The 22171-nt window shown below is 40.4% G+C and overlaps 1 protein-coding gene across 1 annotated transcript; it reads right to left on the bottom strand.

Annotated features, from left to right (window-relative positions):
- Positions 1-251: 251 nt before the first annotated feature.
- On the bottom strand, positions 252-21504 carry stox1 (storkhead box 1). Its single transcript, XM_089011916.1, has 4 exons — positions 21031-21504; positions 4428-4580; positions 1534-3952; positions 252-652 (listed from the first exon to the last, which is right to left on the bottom strand). Exons 1-4 carry the CDS (start codon positions 21359-21361, stop codon positions 499-501), a joined length of 3057 nt encoding a protein of 1018 aa, XP_088868042.1. The 5' UTR covers positions 21362-21504; the 3' UTR covers positions 252-498.
- Positions 21505-22171: the final 667 nt, after the last annotated feature.

Below are 22171 nucleotides of genomic sequence, written 5' to 3'. Positions count from 1 at the left end.
TACACTTAACTTAAAAAAAATGAGCGGGGGTGGGGGGGATTAAAAAAAACCTACTAATCAGAAAAACGGTTGCCAAAATACCAAATTCATTACCAAAACGAAAACAATACATCTGCTCAAAAAACTATGGAAAACAAAGGAGATAAAAAGTTGAAACTAAACAGAAATGATCGAAAAATCTTTTATCTTTAAAAAACTTTTATCTTAAAACGAAATTCGGTATGTTAACTGAAGTAAAAACACAAATCGGCTGAATTATACACTTTTATTTTTGTTTCTCGAGTCATACAAGAGTGATTTTTAACACAAGAAAAGAAACCTGTAGAGAAGACTAACCCATAAATGTTGATACACATCTAGGAACTTATCTTGCATATTATATGAGAAAATATTTACAATGGGGACAAATATACATGTGATATTGGTAGAACCAGTTTTGTTTGTGAATAGTTGCATAGAACTTGAGATGAAAGAAACGTGAAGACGCTGTTGTTCCTCTTACACATTCATGACAGGTGTGAGTTGTAGCAGTGAGCTCTGTGGTCGAATAGCGCTGCTTTTGGAGTGCAGCTTGTCCAAGTTCTGTAGGAAGCCCCTCCTTTTGAGACCTTCCAAAATAACTGTGTTGCTGGAGGCCAAAGTAACGTGGGTCCTGTATGGAGAAGGGCAGGGGTGGTGAGTGGTTGGGGGAGAGAAGATGGGCATATTTGATAAAAATTGAATTAATCAAATCACCATTTAATTCCTACGTGGAAGGCTGCTGAGTGAGTTCAAAGCGGTTTGCTTCCTCTGATTTGAAATTTAAGCACGCCAAGGCAATTATACGTCATTATAAAAAATCATTCCCTGCTGTCCAAATATTGGACGCTAGCCTTCATTACAAGGTGTTTGTTCAGCTTTATTGCCTTTCAGTTTTTTTGGGGAAGAAACACAAATTGGTGAAAGACCAAATGCAGTAATGCAGACTGGAGGCGTAACGTCTCAACTGGAAGTGTTTATTTTTGCCTGACTGACTGCAACGGTCTCTGGGAAAGCCCTAGGATTGATTCTGGTGTAAAGCAGGATAAAGCCAGAGGAGCGCGTTGTTCAAGCACCGGCAGCAATATAAGGTTTTACCACTGAGCCATTCCAGATATGCCATGTCTCAGAAGCTGGGTACACACACAAAGTGGCAACTGGGTCGAACATTTGCCCTCCCTTGTTCTCAAAGTCAGCGGGAGCTCATTCACCGGATCTTTCTAGCGGCTATCCAAGGGGATTATAAGGCAGTGTACGGTGTAGAATCATGATTTTTACACAAAATGGCATGCCAATAATCTGAATTGCTAAAACCCGTTCAATAGCTTCAACGAGCGTGGTTGGGATTAAGTTATAGACTAATTGAAGCTTGCGCTATTGTAGGATGCTTAAAAAAAGAAAACACAATACTAACAATCAGTATGTGTGATCCACGCTTAAGAGAGCTGAGACATTGAATCATGTAAGCAAAAAATAAATGAACACATAAATGATGATAATAGACAGGCCTCTCACCGTGGAGAATCGATCCCGCTGTCTCCTGTGATGCTGTGGTTCTCAACCAGTTCCACCGCCTCTCCAGTTTCTATCGCCTCAGGTCCGCTTAGAGCAGCTGCTGGGGTACGAGTATCCCCACCGACGTGATAATCCACCATGTGAGTTTCCTTTGCATCGACCGCCCAGTGAGTGGATTCTCCATCACCCTCGTCCGTGGACTTGCGAACAGTCTCCGCGTCCGATTCAGCTTCACTTGCCGGACAGTAGTCAAAGATGCTACTGTCATAGGCCTCGGGAGGTTCAGGGAGGCCTAACTCAAGGGCGGACTTGTTTATTCCTTCCTGAACTAGGGTTTCTTTTTGGGAACTGGGCTCTTCTTGAGGCAATACTTCACTCTGCTGAGGATACTGTGGTCCCCACAAAGTTTCCACGGATTTGCTTGGGCTCAGACAATCCTCCCTCTGGGTGGTGGAGTTTTTGTTGACGGATGTCACTTGTTGAGAGTTAAAGTTGGAGTCGTGATAGTTATCGGTGGATTCCAGACACTTTGATTCACCGTCGTACGGATTGTACACTGAGTGTGGGTGGAGGTAGTTCTGCAGAATATCCTCCTGGTTCAAGCACAGGGAGCTGCAGGTATCTTCATCCTCACGGGGGTCTGTCCTGTGATAGATTCCATGGTCCTTCTCAATGTCTGTGACTAGGGGAAGGTCATCAGTGACTGGTTCCATTAAACACAAAGTCCCGTGTTCTCCACTGACAGCAACTGTTCTTGCATCTGTGGTGCGTTGACATGTTGAAAGCTCATCGGAGTGCTGAGAATCGTCCCTAGGCGTTTTCAGGAGTCTGAGCGAGTGCTTCCGCTGCAATGCGGTCTTGGGCCAGGCCCGTGTGAAAACCACGTCAGGATCCCCGGTCGAGAGGACATCTTTTAAAGCCTGGTTTTTGCAGTCTTTCAGTTGCAGGTTTTCCCGGCTCACCGTGCGGCTTCCTTCCCGCAGATGTCGAACCTTGTCATCAATCCGCAGCGTGCAGCTCTGCGGATACGCCGAGCCGTAGTCTGATGGCAACCCTCGGGTGAACATCACGTCGGGTGGCGGTAGACGGTCGCAATTGGCATCTCTTTCTTGATGTTGTTTGTCTTCAGGTGTGTGAGATTTAGCAATTTGCACCTCTTCTGCGATGGTCAGCTTAGTGCGATGTGCGTCCCACGATTTGGAACGATGGCTTGTTACGTCCTTCCTCCTCGATGGCCTGCCTACTTTTGGTTTTCGATGCTCCCAGCCGACCGCGGCAGGAGGAATTCTTGTTTCAGGAGCATGGAAGGGGTTTTCAATGCGTTTCTTATAAAGAGACGCACCCTCCGCAGGTTCTTCGGCTTTGCCCGGTTCATCAATTGGTATTTCCACTCGCAGCCGGGTAGGGATCAAATCGTCTCCCTCCGGATAGCCGCCGGGACACACAGGAAGCTTATTCTTGATTCTCTCTCGTTGCTTTTCCTTGGAGGAGTGTAACCGGCGTTTGCTATGCGAGTTTTTCTGAGCGGATCTTTTGGTTGACCTGGACGAGTGGTGGTGCCTCGGTTTTGAACTTACGATCTCCGTTGAGATTCCCTTGTCCACTCCTTTGCCAAGTACCTTGTCCACTGCCTTCTCCCTCCGCTCTTCTAGCTTCTTCATCAAAACCGTGTGACGTGTCAGGTTATCGACCGTCAGTTCGGGGTTGATACGTTTAATGATGGCGTGCTCCAGGTCACGAGGTAAGTTGTTGAGATCATCTTCGTCTCTTACGGGCCACTCCTCGGGTGGGAACTGGCCGGCAAAGGTCGCATACTCCTTCTTCGGCTTCTCTTTTTTAGCCCCGTTCCTACGGAACAGACTGAGACCAAACTTTCTGCACGGTTTGCCGTATTTCTCTTTGTGGGCAATGGTGTTGATGGTTCCTGCGGGTTTACTAACCTCGCTCGTCTGGCAGTCTGCCGCCGTGGAAGTCGACTGATGCTGCATCGAGGGCTTGTGATCCGACGGTCGAGGCCATTTTAAGCTCTTCGATGTGCATTCACTGACAGAAACGGAGACAGAATGCTGATCGTGCAAGGCGGGCGCAGGAACGGTGAATTGTGGACTAGTATCTGGGGCACCGGTAGAATTTGCGAGCGTGCCGAAGCAGCTACAAGACTTGCAATGAGCCGTCGGGGATGCCTGAGAGCTCTCCACACAGAAGTCATTGCTCAGAAGGTAAGTGATAGGTGGCGGCGAGGGAGGATCGTCTGTCGAGTTCGAAGTCCACCAGGTCTTCTCTTGGGCCACGTCGCCGGTGATAAAATAAGTCTGTGGTGTGACGATGAAGTAGCCCTCGCCGGTGTGGTAAATTTTGCGCTCCTTGATCAGAGTGCCCAATGCATTGTAGAGAATGTCCTGAGTTGGGATGGTTATCCCTAAAAGGTGAAAGAGAGATGATTGAGAGATGTGCTTTAGGACTTTAGGACTGCTTTTTGACTACAGCGACTCCTGATTCACGATTGATGGGGTGGGAAGGGGGGCAGAGGGGATTGAGCCTTTATCATTGCTGGTCCCTGTTTTTGGAATGACTTCCCAAAGCCTTCGGCAAGCCTCCTTTTATCGGTCTATTTTAAAAACTCTTCTTAAAACACCTTTAAGGGGGTGGGGGGATTTTGGCTCAGCATGAGACTCGGCATTTTATTTGTGTTAGATTTACTTTATTTCATGTTTTAAACACTTTTGGTAAAGCATTTCAGAGGCAGCTCGGGATGTTTTTGAATAGCTCGATAAGTCAAGCCAAGCTGCGATTGTTTTGTTCTGGCGGGGTTCATAACCTCGGAACATCATACATTGGGACCCTCATAAAGCGAGGACCACTTCTTCATCTCGAGTTTTTCCCCTTAAGTTTACCTGGATGCGATTTGGTCATGTGATTCACCAGAGTCTCCTGGCTGACGATGATTTGGGAGGAGTTCATGTCAGAGATGACCGAACACAAGACCTCCGCCAAAGGAATGAACTGGGACTGAGGGACGGGGGCCATCTGCAACGGACACAGGTCACCTGGAACACATCGCAAAAGCCGCAGAATGTCAGATGGTGCTCGCACACTCAACCACACCTGGATTCTAAACACCCCTCCTACATTTGTCCAAGAACCACTTCTTAAGTCCTGACCACGGTGGTCTATTTATGCAAGTTACATGAACCGCGAAAGTCTGGCTGTGGCGGACATTCCACCAAAGCCAGGACTAAGCCACAAAATTCCACCACTCCCGCAGCAGCGGCCGCAGGTCGCATGCTGGGCGGATCACGTATCCTCCCACCCCCTTTATCATCAGGACTCCCATGAGGTGGAGGTCCACTTAGAAAAACATGACCACCATAGCGAGAGAGAACGTCTCGATATATTTTGTCTTTGTAGAGTAAACCGATTCTGTGCGGTTTTGACCTCGGCCCGAGTTTGACTCGCGGGGGCAGACAACATCCTAATGGGACAGGTCTTGGAATCGATCAATTTTTGATTCACAGCAGTTCCCGTAGAATTTTCACACACACAATAAAAAGGATAAACCAGATATCCCAGGTGAATGATTAGACAAGACAAACACTCTGAAAGTAAAATGTAACATACTAGACAAATAAAACCATCTAAGAAAAATAGCCCCAAATTACACTTGCAAATAAAAAAAAGACATGGACATACAGAAATAATTTACCAAAAAAAAAACTCAACCAATTAGGCAAGTGTATAAACACTGTTTAAATGTGCTATTACACAGCAATACAATGAATGCCAAAAAAGGATTACTAAATTGAAAATAAATCACAAAATAACCAAAAAATTATCCCCCCCAAAATGTAAAAGGGTTGACAGAAAGCTACACCTTTGAAAAAACCTTTGAAATTGTATATTTTACAGAGTAGCATAAACAATTGTCAATGTATTATATACATCCTGAATTGTGGAGGCATAATATTTAATTTATCCGTATCTGTGCTCTGAGTTCTCATTGTTTCAAACATTTAAACTGTTTTACGTTTGGTATACAGCACTTTGATTTAGTGGGGCTTGTTTTCTCAAAGCGCTTTATAATTAAATCTGAGTTGATTTGAGATGCTACTTTCATGGCAGTGCTGTAAATAAAAAATCAATAAATAAACAACACTGAGAGCAATTTTGGACAGATGCCTTTCCCACTCAACTCGAAGCTTCAAACATGTGCCACATGCCCCCCACCGTTGCCCAAACACAGCAAAGCTCCCGCTTGATGTAAACTAAACATTTACAGCCGTCGCATTTGAGCCACTTAAGCACAAGACGGGCCAAATAAACAACACATCAGAAACAATCTGTCATACAAGTGAATCAATATTGTGCCGTATTGTTTTCGATTGTGTGGAGACACTTTTTCTCTCTCAATAAAGCAGAAAACCACACAAGGATTGTGGGCTTGGATAATAGCGTACACAATTAACAGCAATTGAAGCTCATACGGTTTGCAGATGGTGGATTTTTTTGTTCAGACTGATCCCATGACACGCAGACAACCCCTTCCCCCACAACCACCATCCTCTCAATGAGGTTGTGACCAAACCTCAGAGCGGATATCTCAATCCCACTCTGGTGAGTCAATGAATGAGCATTGCTGACTGGGATCCTCATTGCGCCAAACTTCCCATAGGAATGCGGTGCATAAAAACGACACACTGTCAGATGAACCGGCGCCCCCAATAAATGAATAAAAAAAGAGGGGGGAGGAGGGGAAGGCAAAAATTACCAATCTGTTGGGAATGATTTAGTGCTGCTTTGCCGCTATTGGTTTTAGACTACCGGGATTGGAAGACAAGAAGTAAATCGTGACATTTGTTATATTTTTTTTAGAAAAAAAACAAGTGCAAATATAAAACAATAAATTTGCTACTATTTAGAAACAAATAGAATGCAATTGTTATGAGCAACGAATCTTGTAAAAAAAAAGACTTGAAAGAATACACATACTTGAAGAATAAACTTTGAGAGAAAACCAAAAACTTATTTTAAAAAATAGTACAATAATATGAAAAAAAATATTTCAAAATATGAAATGGCGATATCGAAAAATTACATGGTGTATACAAATAAATATATATAATTACACAGAAAAAAGTATACATACCGGAATATTACTAATAATGTTGAAAAAAAATACAAACCATGACCCCAAAAAATCTTAATACCGCATTTGAACATTTTTTAATCAACAAAAAAATGTACATAAATGCTGGAAAAAATTGTTTGAAATATGAACAAACCTGGAGAAAATTCCAAAAATAAAACAAATATCCCAAAAATTATTCAAAAAAGCGAGAATAACTTTGACCAATATAAATAATAAGATCAGAAAAAAAATAACTTCTTATTTTCCTTTCGGCTTTTCCCTACAAGGGGTCGCTGCAGCAAATCAGTGTCCTCCATCTTGAGAGGTTTGATCCGCATGTTTGTTTTGGCCAAGCTTTTACGTCGGATGCCCTTCCTGACACAACCCTCTGTATTTATCCGGGCTTGGGACCGGCACAAGAAATAGCTACTGTATTTAAAAAAATAAAAAAATAGGCAAAATAACGCCACTCTTAAAACATAATATATTTCAAAAAGTAATATATCCCCCAAAAAATAATAAACAATCTAAAACACGACAACAAAAATACAGTGTATACAAAAATAAATACAAATCCTGAGCAAAAAAATAGCTATACCGATAGTAACAAGGCAGTACTTCAATTGTTATTGTCAGTCAGACATTTGCAGCCTCTCAACAGGGGGTGTTCACACTTTACTACACTTGTGTAATTCAAGCGCGTGCGGGCCACGCCGTTCGACTCATTTTGTCCGATGCAGCATGAATACCCTGATGGCTGTCTGCCATGGCAACAGCAGTGTCACCGGGCAGACGGCTTAGGTATCAAGCAGCGGATTAAGCACCGAGGACACTCGCAAAATGCCTTGACTTGACTGCGTTTTCATGAAAGCATGATGGCTAATGTAGGAAGCAGATGTTCAAGGCGCACATCAAGGTTTAATGCAAAAACCAAAGAGGTCGACATAAGTACTTTAGGACCACTACAGTGATGAAGAGATAAAAAGTTAGTCCTGGACTTTCCATGTGAGAATTAAACGGTCTTGTGAGAGCAAAGAGGAAAAATGTCTACCTTCTCCTCTTTCTTTCTTTCGTCTTTTTTTTAAGTTTTCTGACCCGGCTGAGTGCCACAAGGCTGTTTTGGTAGCTGACGCATGAGTCTCATTTCATCACTTAACTCCCACAACAAGCCTCCTATACGCGTCAATAGAAATGCGGTTTACTCTGACCTATCGAGAGCAGTTCATGTCATGCTAAACACAAAAAAATAAACAAAAATAGAATATATATTTTGGTAAGGGGTTACTAAATAGAAAAAAGTGAGTATATAAAAGCAGATGTAATTGGCAAAACAGAAACACATCGTCAGGGCTGCAACTACAAATTATTTGCATGGATTCACCAGTTGATTCTTGTATTTATTAAACTGATAAAAAACATTTCCATTTCCATCCTATCCGTTTCATAGTCATACAAACTAATCAAGTACAAGTAAATTAGTTAAATAATATCTAGCTATCAGTAACATGAAGTCATCAAGTACAAGTATGCTAGCTGAACCACAAAACGTGAGTTGTCAGAAAGCAGATGGACGCGATCGTGCAAAGATTGAAGTTATGCTTGCTAACATTTAGGTACCATACTGGTATTTGATGACTTCATGTGAGAGCTAATATTTAGCTAGCTAATATTTTGCTAGCATACTAAATATTAGTCAGCAAATACAAGTATGCTAGCTAAATGTTAGCGAACAACTTAAAGCTTCACACTGTCAGGTGCATGTGCTTTCTGCCAATTTCTGTTTGGTGATAAGCAGCATCACTATCCTGCAAAAAAACTGCATGACCAACTCCGAATTATCAGATTATTAACAGATTATCTAGTATTTAGCTATCATACTAAATATTAAGTATCTAACAGTAATAATAATAATAATAATAATAATAATAATAATAATACATTTCATTTATAAGCGTTTACAGTCAGAGGATACGTTTTTAATACAAATATGCTAGCTAAATGTTAGCAAACATAATGTCAATGTTAGTACTGTCGGGTGCATGTACTTTCTGCCATTTTATGTTTGGTGGTTAGCAAGATCACTACCCGGCAAAAAAAAAAAAAAAAAAAAAAAAAAAACTCGCAGCAAACCCAACTGCGAATTATAAGAAAAGGCACAGTTGTGTGTCTACGTAGAACATTTTCAGACTTTACAAGCACATTGATGCACACCAAGCAGCCAAGGCGACCTTGTAAAAAATCATGGCTCCAGACGCGGCGAGCGAGGGTGTGCCATTTACTTGAAAACTACTCAACAGTGATGTTAGAAATGATGCTAATGCCAGCGCAGACACGAGAGGCGGCCTTTTAAAGTTGCCACAAACCGACGTCTCCGGAAAAGTTGTGTCCATAATTTGTAAAATGGCTTCAAATGACTTCTACTGAGCGTATTTTACAAAGATTCCACCGCATATAGCTATATTTTACGTTTTAAGACTTGCGCTGAATATTCAGGAAGTCTTGTTTTTGAGTTGGTGACGAGTCCGTACGTGACGTCACTAAAGGAACGCCCCTGACCGAAAAAAAGACAGTCCTTGTGTAGTGTAGCAGTCCTTCCATCGCGTCAATGTATTTTGCTGTACTTGTTTGGTCTGAAAACCTTGTGTTGCACCCAAAAGCCACCAGAAGAGGGCGTCCAAGCTCCACATAAGAATTTATCAGCCTGTGGAAACGGAGGTGGCCACAGGAGGTCGCCATTTTGTGCCTCTTTTCTGGGACGTTACATTGCAGTCCAGATGCCTCAAAATGACACGGAATAAATTATTTAATCGATTGCAAACATGTATGCTTTCCTCTTCAGAACTATTTGAATCATATTCATAACTGGATGTGTAACAAGAAAGCATATTCTCTGAATCTGAAGCCATTGTTTTGATTCTCCAGCAATGCAAGACGTCTTGGCGTAACATCACGAACTGACTTTCTGAAAATGCCCAATTTGCAGCTCAATGTTTTGCAGATTTTGGACACTTTAAGTCATTTTTATTGGTGTTTTGCATTTGAATAAAAATATCATACTGCATGTTTTGGGTATTTTAGATGCTATAAAACTGATGTCAGTTAAGAAACAAAAAAAGTGACGTCGGTTGTCCTTTAATGTTTCATCTCCAACTGTGATTGACTTCTCTAAATATTAAGCACAGGGACAGAAAATCCCATCCAGGATGAGCTCAAAGGAACATTTGTGTGTGTGTGTGGGGAATCTAGTAAAACAAACTGACTGAAGAGGAGTTTTGTGTTGCCTGCTGTTGCCATGGAAACCTTTCACATGATGGCAACCACAGTCAAAGGCAAGAATGCACAATATTTGTAGCCCCTTTCAACCCGATAAGAGCTTTTTAGACTCACGTTTGTAATGCATTGGTATATTTTGCACCACCTTGAAAACTATAAAGCAGCTAAGTGCGAATTTGACTTTTTATGACTGCACTTTTCCGTTATATTATCATTTCACTGGGCTACAATTAAAAATCATGAGGTACTGGGGGGGTGGAAAAAAATGAAACAAATCACTTTTTTTTATTTAAGAACAGAGGGAAGAACTTACAATATGTACTAATAAAGATACTACAAATATCATCATTATTCTGTCATCTGATTGGTTGGTTTGGGCAAAACTGTTCAACTAGCAAACTGGTCAACAGTGATTTCATAAGACTCTCTGGAAAGTTGTATATATTAGATTTATTTTAGTTTATTTGTTTACGTGAATGTCATGTTATTTAAAAAAAAACGGATTTTGAGCCGCTCCAGTTGCGTGTGGTTATATTGCGTTCTTGTACCATCTTTATATCTATACCAATACTAGTGCAGCGTGTTCTACCGGAAACAAATTCCTTGTGTGTCCTACATACTTTGCAATAAAGATGATTCTGATTCTGATTCTGATTCTGAAAACAGGAGTGACATGATAAAATCATGCAAGACCCCACTGAGGGTAGCGCATACGCATCCTGTCACTGACTGACCTCTGGGGAAAAAACTTAAGACTTGAAACAAGACAGACATGTCTTTGAGAGCTCATAGTGAAACTTGATACTAATTCACGCTGGTGTGTGTGTGTGTGGGTTGTGGGTGGGGGGCAGGGGCAGACAGCAGAAGTAAAGAACAGCCTTCGCAGTGCCAGACACACAAAATGATTCCATATTGTTGTTGTTGAATGTTTCATCTAGACATTGGACGTCCTGGAATTCAGAGTCAACATCACAAATATCTCCGACATTCTTTATGGCCTAGGATGGGAGCAATTATTTCAAATACAAACCGAAAAGGAAACAATAAAGAGCCCAGATCAATGAAAGTACAACCAAGACTATTAAAAAGATTTGGGCGGAGGGTGGGAGGAATTTTGAGGCTCAAGAAAAAAAAGCAAATTGTTACTCCAGAGAACATGGTGGTCATGTAATAAAAAAAAAAAATAAAGGAACAATTTTCGAAAATGTTTGATAAGGATAAATCAGTCACAATTTTGCCACAATAATCATTTCACAAGAATACACTTTTAAATGGTATTCGTGAGGGAAAAGGTTGTAACACAAGAAAAAAATATAAAGTCTGGAAAAAAAGAGGGGGAAATACTTTTTTTTCATGAGAATAAATTTGTAACAAGAAAATCCAGAATGGTTTTCCTCCCTCTCAAACAAAATTCAATTGGATTATTATGGAAATATTGAATCTTTTCAGAATGAATTGGCAAAAACGTCCTGAAACGTCACAGTTATAAATTAGGAAGCATGGTCAAATCCACATTGCATTTTATAGTTCAAACTTAAAAACAAGGGAAAAAAATAAAGATACTTTTCACGCCCCCCCCCCCCCCCCCCCAAAAAAAAAAAAAAAAAAAAAAAAAAAAAACAATTATTGGAGGAGTTCCCCATGATTTGCAGCCCAGCCGAATGACTTCCTTGTCAACTTTGACTTTGTGTTATTGCTTTCTTGGGGGAGTTGCTGAAGGTGCGGTTTGAAGTGTGAGGATTATCTTACGCCAAAATATTTATTCAGCATTCCCTCGATTTGCACCTCCAACCTGAACATTGGCACGGGAGGTTCTGACCGCATGCAACTCACCCCCTCGAACCCCCTCCCACCACCATCCCCATTGCCATCCTGTTTAGTCAAGAGTGAGGGTCTTTATTGGACGCAGATGCTAGGCATTTATTTCCTTTGACTTCTGCCACCATCACAGCCTCCTTCCAAATATAGAAGAAAGCACGTCTGAAATCATCGTCCCCCATTAAAATCAATGGGGATGCAATTAATCTGTTTCCCCCCTCCCCCCAAAAAGCAGACTTTGTTTATATATCATGTTGTAAATAAAATAAATGTTCTACTAATGGGCAGTAAAAGCATGAAACGAATACTTTTTGCAGAGGATAAAGAATATATGCAGGTGGGTGTCGTTAGTTAGTGGTTCTGTGTGGCTGTGTTGCTGCTGAAATTTGTAACAACTCAGATAGCGACACTAATTTCATCTGACTGTCTTCCCACTATGCATGAAGAAAAACAATCACACAACCAAATTAAAATTGTAACTGCTACATTTATTATTTGGTGATACAGTATTTTAAGAGAATTTTGTCAGGTAATAGGATATATATCAGCTGGCTGGCAGGCTATCTATTAGCTATCTATCCAGCTAGCTGGCTATCTATTCGATATCTATTAGCTAGCTATCTATGAGCAATCTAGCTAGCTGGCTGGGTATCTGTTAGCTATCTATCTGGCTGCCTTGTATCTATTAGCTATCTAATAGCTAACCAGCTAGCTCGCTTTTCATTGATTTGAGATATTCCGGGTTGAGTGAATGCTGGCGCGTGTGACTGCCGCTGCTCACCCACAGATAAACTGATCCAGTAACTGAAAATTGACCTATATGCAGCATATATAATGACATGTATAAATAAACATTCTGATTGTAGTTCAAAGAAAAACATTTTTTTCTCTGGTATAATATAGATATATTTTTTCAACCAATCATAATTTACAAAGTAGTGTCATACAAAGATATCAATTTACGAGAACGACACATCGTATTGATGGTGTCTGATGCGTATTGTTTCCAGCGTACGGAGTGTTTTCACAAAACCGACACACATCGTCGCGATTCCTCCAAACATACAGTCGTGTCAGGGGAGGGTAAGGGTGTTTGGATTGTAAATTTACCGTAATATAACTGTAGCAAAGTCATTTGTCAGGGACAGAGCGGGAATCAAAACAAATCTTAGGCGGGGGAAACTCAAACTGCCGCTGACATTGTGGACACATTTCTCCACTGTTTTGGTTTGCGCCAAAGTTAGGGCAACTATATCGTCCAGCTCCGCTATATCGCAGCTCACCATCGCATCATAGATGCAATTTAAAAAGATTTGATGTATATTAAAACCCTCATTCCTCATTACCATGTCAGAATTTTGGAATAAAAACTGAGACTGACAACAGCTGAACTTTAATTGTGGTTAGTTAGATGCACTAATGGTCGCAGGTGTGTGAAATGAGTTTGAATGTGATTGGTTGTTTTGGAACAGGGACGTAGAGTCTTTTCTCAATTGTTTCTCTTCATGTTCCTTTTTGACATTTTTTCCCTCAGTGGAGTTGTACAGGTTGTACAAGAAGTCCGATGATTGGTGGGAAAAAAACAATGAGTGTTTTTGTTATCTCATCAACGTGGGATAAGATTTTTTATACTTGTCGTATACTTGTGGTTAATTTTACATTTACACTTTTTTTATGTATTGCTCCTCATTGTAAGTTAAATTAGCGGTTGTTTGATGGTGAATACTTCCAGCAATTTTCATTAGCCAATTTATGGCATTTTACATTATTTATTAGCATGAGTCTAACAGGTACAGATACCGTTCCGACAAAACGGTCATAAGTCAACCGGTCATAAATCGAAATGCATTCAAAATGGCTGACGCGACGTTTATACGACAGGATAGTATACGATGTCAATCTGTTGTCAACATTTTCTATTGAATACTATTATATACCAAATTGTTTACAATTTATTTATAAATTGTATAACTTTTAGTGTCATTTTTATCAGTTTATATTTTGTATTATTGATTTTTATTACTGTGTAACTGTACCTGTAATGTATACAAAACTGAATAGTGAGAAAATGTATAGAAAACAGTTAAAATATCCCATCAATCAGGCTCCACAAATAATCCGCACAAGTCATCTGTACACTTGATGCAAAAAGATGTCAACCAGCTAAACAGATCACAATTGATGGAGAACTAGATACAATTATCACAGAGAAAGCACCTACAAGGGATCATTCCTCAAGATGGTGAAAGAAGCCCATGTTCCTCATCAAGTGTTTAATGCTGAGGAAACCGGACACTCCATTCCATCAAGCCATTAACGACCATCACAAAGGTAAATAAAATGACTATTGCACGGTACAGTTTATTTGTTTAATCATAATACTATAGCACATTTATTATACATAAAACAAGGTATATTGTGTGTAGTTTTAAGGATTAGAAAATTAGAAAGTAGAAAATTATGTTTTATGGGGACCTGGGAACGCATTATTCTCATTTTAATGGTTTCCTATGGGAAATTAATTTTCGGGATACACACTTTTTGCCTTACACACTGTTTGGGAACCAATTAAGTTCGTAAGCCAAGGCCCCACTGTACTTTTAACTAATTCACTGCCATTCCCAAATTTAATCAGGAATTGAAATTTATGACATGGAGCGCCATTCTCAAATTTGTTCAGATTTTGTTTTTTCTTGTGTGTGTGTGGGGGGGGGTGCAGATAAAGCACTGATAGACCTCTGGCAATGTTTTTCCCTTCTATGAGGGGGCAGCATTTGCCTTGTGTCCATGTTAGCACTTTGTTACAGTTTCAGCTGTTGTTAAAGTGCTATATAAATCAATATGTATTGCATTGTAGTTTGTACAGCCGCCCCCATTTCAAGGTCAGATAACCCCAGACTCATAACTTAGCAATCAACTTTTTTTCTGGTGAAAGAAGAGAGTCTAAGGTTTCTTACGCTGAATTGAATATATAGTCCTAAAACGGAATATTCTGTGGGTCCTGCAATTTGAGTGAAAATGACAAAAACTTTAACAGTGGAGTGGACACATTTTTGCACATCCTCTGACAGTGAATTAATTAAAAAGTTTAAATGTGTTTAAAGTCTTTAAAGTAAATTGTGCCTAGGGTTGGAAACTAGGAAATTCGAAATCCCCCGCAATGAAAGAGCCACACGCTAGACACTAGTAGCATTCTGACTGCTTTTAATTTAATTTTAACTTGTTGAATGGGCAAAGCGGGCAGACATGGGAGCTTCTTGTCCATGCAGAAAGGATGCAGGAGAAAGAGAACATGTGCGAGCAACATGAAGGAGGTCAAGGCCTCCTGCTGTCTGACCGCTTGCATAAACATTCAACATCGCACATGAGGAAACTCGGCGGAACATTTGCTAGAGCCAAGGTGGGAAACCCGGGGCACCGTGGGCCTCAGGCGACTCATCGCGCCCGACTACAAAACCAAAACATTCTCAAAGGAAGAAATACAGCTCAAAATTTTACATGCAATACAATTTTCACTGAAGTAGATTTTACACCTAATATGATAGTAATACACACACCGGAGTGTTTTTGTGTTTGTTTTTGAAGCCACCTAACCCAGAGGCAACTTGTTTGCAAGAAGCTTTGACCTTTAACCTGCACTGCTCAATTAGGACGCGGCGAACGATACCCCAGCTGGACACTGTAGGAGGGCATCGTGGTTAATAAGCTAACATCTGGAAGAATTAGGACCATGAGTGGAACACTTTGAGGAGGCGCACCTTGTGTGAAAGTCGAACACTTGAGGAGAGAAGTAAAGGGGAGGGGCAAAATGTTCACAAAGCATTTTAGGAATGTTTAGGCTAAATGCTAAGCTAAACACACACCGTGCGATGTCTCAGAATAACTTGCTGTGGGCGGGATATGAGATAGCTCATTCCACCTCATGTCTCAAGTGTTTTAGCTTGTAGAAGCTAAATAATGCACAAGCTGGTGGTTAGCGTCACCAAAGTTCTTTCCACAATGTTGGATAAAAACAACTTGTAGCCATGTCAGTCATCCTTTGGAAAGCTTGAGACAAGATGCTAGCAGACTTGTATGCATTAGTCAAATGGGTTGAAAACACAACTAGAATGTACATCATGTTGAGGTCTACTTTTAGTTTTAAACTTCAGAGACGAGTCTCTGAACAGTTTTTGTTATGATTAGAGTAGTGATCTAATATAGGCGGTATTTTTGCCCACAAAATAGTAGCATACATATTTTATATGGTCAAAGTGAAGTCAAGTCAGTTCACAACAAGCAACAGTTTGGCAGACAGTGAACAATTTTACCAAATGAGAGGCTTTAAGCTGTTTTCCGTGACTCTCACATGAAGTTGACAGAATCCATATTCAATTAGTCTTTGTGTACTTAAAACAGCAACATTGGAAATGCTACGCTAGTTTATGCTCATGCTAAATACCATCCATGTTGCAAAGTTGCGCTTTCAGACATCAACTGAACGCAATCAACACGTGCTTAGAAACAAATCCCTAAATTCACTTAGGCGGGTCCTTTGTTAACTACTATGTTCGAAGGAAAAGTGAAAGAGGTGCTAAATTCTCTCTCCATGGCATTTAAACGCAGACAAATATAAGCAAGAACTTCTACCTTCTCTAGTCGCTCATAAAAAATATATACTTCTGTGGGAATGTATTATTCTTTAAGAAAGCGCGAAAGGAAAGAAAAAGAAGACCCACCAAGGTCAACTTCCGTACAACTGAGGCCAGCACTACGATGCATTAAGTCAAAAATTCCCCCTCCGTTTCACTTTCCTACGTTTTCAAGGTCTATCTGACAATTAAAGTCAGTCGTGTGTGTCAGACGGCATTATGGAAAAGGATAGATCCTCTCACTAACTTAAGTGTCTTTTCGGAACTCGTTATCGTTCCATTGTTTGTCATGACGCCACGGCAACACGATTCCGTTTGGCTAAAAACATGAGACCCTTTTCCCTGTCTGTCAAATACCACACTCACAATAAAGCGTCATGTTCTTCTTCTATTGTCTACACAGCGGTCACCCTTGTCGAAATGGTTATTGATTGCCCTTCCAAGTGTAATCCTGTCTTCGGTATCGTGCAAACAGCAACAATGTCAACTTTCACGCTCACAGTGCATTTGGAAAACAATTTGTGTCACGTTGATTCTTTTCTCCAGGAACAGAAAATAAAAATAAAAGTGTGTTTTCCCCCTTCAGGTACTGCAATCATGACCAACATTTAAAATACAGATTAACTGGAGTGGTACCTTGAGATTCATCCTTGTATCATTCTGTGACCATGCCCTTAACACAAGACGTTTGTATAACAAATCATTGTTGTCCATTGAAGTAAATGAAAACACAATTAATCTCTTTGAGACTCCTCCTCCCAAAAAAACAAGACAGCCTTTTTACATTTACATATATTAATATTCAGAATAGCACAAAATAATTCATACTTTATTCTTAAAAAACATACATAGGAATCAAAAAATATATAAGGCTAATAACTAAGCGTTTCATGCTTCATGTATGTGATTCGGTGAGATGCATTTCAATTGGAGGGAGCATATAGGGGAAAAAAGTGATTTAAAGTCAAGGCAGAAAATAAAAGGAAAATGAAAATAAACCCTTACATTAAGCTCGTATAAATCTTTGTAGGGAATTTTTCCTCTTTGTGACTTTAGCCAATTACCCGTGTTCCCGACTGACATATTTATTGTATAGTATAGGACTGTGTCAGGACTAGACATCAATCTAACAGTCCCCACTGCAAGAGGGAAACCGTAGGCATGAACTGGTCACCAAGTAGGGGGTGGGGCTCGCATTTATTGCGGCGGTAAGTCGTTTGGCAAACTAGTGTTTCAATGCAGACCGATTGTCTGCGAGGAGGCGGTAAAGCAGCTCATTTCCATACAAATTACAGCAGTCCAAAGCCAAGGAACGCGTATGAGGATTTTTAAGGTCGGCCATGAAAACAATTAGCAGTGTTGGCGTAGTAGGGCTTTTGAGTTTGGAGTTGGTGTGTCCGAGTGTTGTCTCACAATGTGTCTCACATGGTGATGACATGTCGAGCAAACCCATCACATCACACCTTGCCAAGTGTCTGACACCCCCTCCCCTCCCATCCCCCATGTTCACATTCCTCCACAACCTGTGTCTGTACATGGGCCTTTTTAAAAAGTTAGATGATTTAACAAGGGGTCTCCAAATGTTTTTTTTTTTACTGCTAATTTCATCGTTAACATTGAAATGTCCTAAACTGGAGCAGCGACCGAAAATGCAAACATCTAACAGTTGTCCGATCTGGAACTTCTTATGATGACAAATTTAGTTTTCATTGCTAAAAAATGGTCATCTGTGAAAATACATAAAGGCTGAATTTATAATTCCTGCCGGTAAGGTCACAAAATGTGAACTTACGCTGATGCAACCACTCACAGAGCTATCATTAGTGCTAAAATAACACAAGGGCGAACTTATCATTCCACTTGCGGATGGTGATGTCACATATGTGAAACATGACATCAGGCCATGGGAAACAACGTATTGGTAATGGCGGGACGCAATACAAAAGCTGCATTGAAGGATATAAATTAGCAGGTTTTAGTTCAACAAAGCAGCATAGTTGATTGCACGGCTGCCCCCTTCTGACAGCTGTTTTGAATATTTTATTTCGCTTGTTCATGGCAAGATGGGAAAGATACGGGTAAGTAATAAAATAAATAATGAATCTGATATAAGATCGTTTGAGATTGCAAGGTCATTTTAGAAGGCTTTGGACTACTAGGAAAACTGTACTAATGTGTATAACTTAAAGGGTCGATTTTATGGCTTTAACACATTTTTGTCAAAGTTGTAAACACATGTTGAAGCCTCAGTGTGATACCTCATAAAAGAATACAACTTGATATAACTATTACCGTCTTAAAAGCCAAATATGACTATTAGTGTCTTATGTTGATAACATGAATGCATATTCAGTCTACAGATAGTGGACTCACGTTTAATGTTTGAAAAAAAACATGCAGTTATTGTGATACCTCGGCTTATGAACTTAATTGGTTCCCAGAAAGTGTGTCCAAGGCGAAAAGTTCATCTGCCAAACATTTATTTCCCATAAGAAACCATTAAAAATTAGAATAATCTGTTCCCAGCTCCCCACAAAACATAATTTCCTACTGAATAAGCCTTAAAACTACACAAACTATACCTTATTTTATGTATAATAAATGGGCTATTGTATTGTAATTAAAGAAATAAGCTGTACTGTATATTGATGTCATTTTATTTACCTTTGTGATGGTCGTCGATGTAGTTGCCTCTTGATGATATCCGAGTGAAGTTGCCGTGCTTTCTCAGCGATAATTACCCTCACTCACACAGCCCCCTGCTAGCTGCTTTTTGTTAATCCAAATCAACAGAAGTTTGTCAACCTCTTTTATAGCCTGAGACCGTTGCATAGACAACACAGAAACACCCTTAGCCACACGTAGCAATAGTCGACTTAGCATACTGGTACTGGGACGCTAAGTCACACAAATGCACACCTCGGTTGTGTTTTTCGATGACCTCCTTCTTCTGCTCGACTGTAATTTTCTTTTGTGTCCTCTTCGGCTTAACACTAGCGTGTGGTGGGGTCTTGTTCGGTCCCATAATAGCAAAAGTACTACACTCGATAACAAACCATGTCTGCACTCACAGTAAGTGGCTGTGGAAAAGTAGTCCGCCAGCCACCGTGGCGCTGTGTGGTTTGGTTTAGTCCGCCAAAAACTAGCACGTATGCCAAGATTATATTGTGGCAAATTTAATGTTCGTAAGGCGAAAAGTTCATGAGCTAAAGCATTCATAAGCCGAGGTATCACTGTATTTTCATTCTTTTGTATTGTGTATATGTTTAAATAAATGTAAGCCATTTTTTTACTCAAATGAAAACCTTTTCCGCATTCCGAAATAGGCATTTTTTTTGCTGGCAAGATGAAGTGGGAATTGGGATTTGAAAATAGAAATATTACATCACAGCAGAGTACAAGTCCCTGGACCAGCCAAAGTATAAAAAAGTGTGAGTTACATCCTGACACATGATGCAAAACCCAATAGATGTCCTCAAGAAATCCGCATTAATGCTACATGATATTCTGTTAAGAACAGAAATTTGAGCACAAACTGTATTTTACCCACACAGACAGATGAGCATTACAGTAAAGTCTCGTTATATCGATATCGGATATATCGATAGTCCCGGTTATATCGATACTATTTCTATGCACGCACAGAGAAAATTACATGCAAACAGAGTCGGATATATCGATAGTCCCGGTTATATCGATATTTTTTCGGACTCCCTTGAATATAGATATAACGAGACTTTACTGTATTTCCTTTTCCTCTGTGAAAAACGAAAACTATTACTGCAGCTTACTCGGTAGTTCTGACTACCTGACTTGTCGGATACATATGCATGCATTACACTGCCCCCGGTGGTCAAAGCGTAAAACAGCATAAGGAGCCATGTGAATTTATGACACATAAGTCGTTTACATCATTACATTTATTTAGATATATTTTTTTAACACTTACAATATTGGATAATGTTTTTTGTTTAAATACAACACACTTTTATAGAATATTAAATGTAGGGGGAAAGTTTTATCTTTAACTCATTCACTGCCATTCACAAATGTATTCAGGAATTGAAAATATGACATAAAGCGCCATTCCCGAATTTGTTCAGGTTTTGTTTTTTCATGCTCGGGTGCAGATAAAGTGCTAGCCATGGCCTCTGGCAATGTTTTTTTTTTCTTTTCCACAAGGGGCAACATTACCCTTTTTTCCATGTTAGTGCTTTGTTCCACTTCAGCTGTTGTTAAAGCGCTATATAAACCAATATGTATGTATGTATTGCATTGTATTTTGTACAGCCACTCCCATTTCAAGCTCATATAACTCCAGACCCACTTACAGGAATTAACTCATTTTTTCTGATCATAGAAACGAGTCTAAGGTTTCTTACGCTGAATTGAATGTTGTTCTACTCCTAAAACCTAATATTCGGTGGTTCCTGGAATTCGAGGGACAGTCACAAAAACCCTGGCACTGGAGTGGACACATTTTTTGTACGTCTGGCAGTAAATGAGTTAATAAAGTTTCCTACTTATGTTGGTCACGATGGAGGCATTTGGTTGGTAAACCTGTACTGGACTTTGTATGAATTAAGACGCTTCACTGTACTCTATAAGTGTGTAGTATAACTGTATAATTGCTACTGTGTAACTTCTTACCCACAGCTTTGATAACCAAGCCCGTGGCTGACTTGAGCGCTCTTCTCATCCACGCTTCCCTCAGCACCTCCAAGCTAGCCGAGCTTCCCTGGATAAAAAGCACTAAGCTGTCCATCCAGCCCTGGAAGTGCACCTCGCCCATGGCCCTAACGAGCCGTTTATTCCAGAAGCTGCGCAGATTCTGCGCCTTGAAGTCAGCGAACACCTCCAGCCCGGTGGCGGCGGCGCCTCGCCGGCTTTCGTCCGCCGATTCGTCGTCTTCGTCGGGGCCGAAGACCACCGCCAGAGAGCCGGCGGAGAGCTGCACGATACGCGGCGGGTGGAGCGACATATCCGCCGCTCTGCGAGCTCCAGATTCAAAGTGACTTCAATGGACTTGTTGAGTTAAACTGCAGCTTTGTCTCCTGGAAACATAGCCGGCGGGGAGGGGGTTCTCCTGCTGCGAGGGTCCTGACGGGAGCGAGACAGACGGAGCCGAACTAGAAGGAGGGTTGAAGAGGAGGAGGAGGAGGAAGAAGCAGAAGGGAAACACACAGGTGGACCTCCCACCACCACTTGCAGGTGTGTGCATTTCTCATAATTGGCCAAACACGTTATCGCGACGAAGATGTGGTAGATTTCTGACTCTGGTAACAAATGATGGCTGAAATGGGATTGGCTAAAATTTAGCATGTAAGCATATAGCCGCTAAATGCTTACATTTGAAAACACATCTGGAAGCAGTGCAACAGAGGAAAAATAATGAAAGGATACTGTGGCGCACTTCAAAATCATACACTCGTGTGACGCAACAACTGCAAGAATTTTGGGAATTATTTAATAAGAATTCATAGACAAAATATAATTACACCAGCCTGTCATTTCGATATTTTTAGGCAAGCAGAGAAGGCAATGCAGGCTTTGATGGTCTGCCACTGCTCAATATCAAAATAGTGACAAATAAATATGGATATATAAAAGAAAACAAATTAGTATGTTAATCATAAAATGACTACTTAAATAATTACAAAACAATGAACTCATTTTTTCTAAATATTGAAGCTGTAAAAATGTTGTTTTTCTAAATACGCATGTAGCATCAGACATGTATATAATTAAAGTTAACTGTACTATTACCACCAAATAGTTGGAATTGTATTAC

This window comes from Hippocampus bargibanti, linkage group LG13 (genome assembly GCF_051943395.1).
Source record: "Hippocampus bargibanti isolate YZ-2025 linkage group LG13, ASM5194339v1, whole genome shotgun sequence".
NCBI classification, from domain to species: domain Eukaryota; kingdom Metazoa; phylum Chordata; class Actinopteri; order Syngnathiformes; family Syngnathidae; genus Hippocampus; species Hippocampus bargibanti.
The sequence above is the reverse complement of the archived record's forward strand: the minus strand, read 5'-3'. Positions and strand labels throughout refer to the sequence as shown.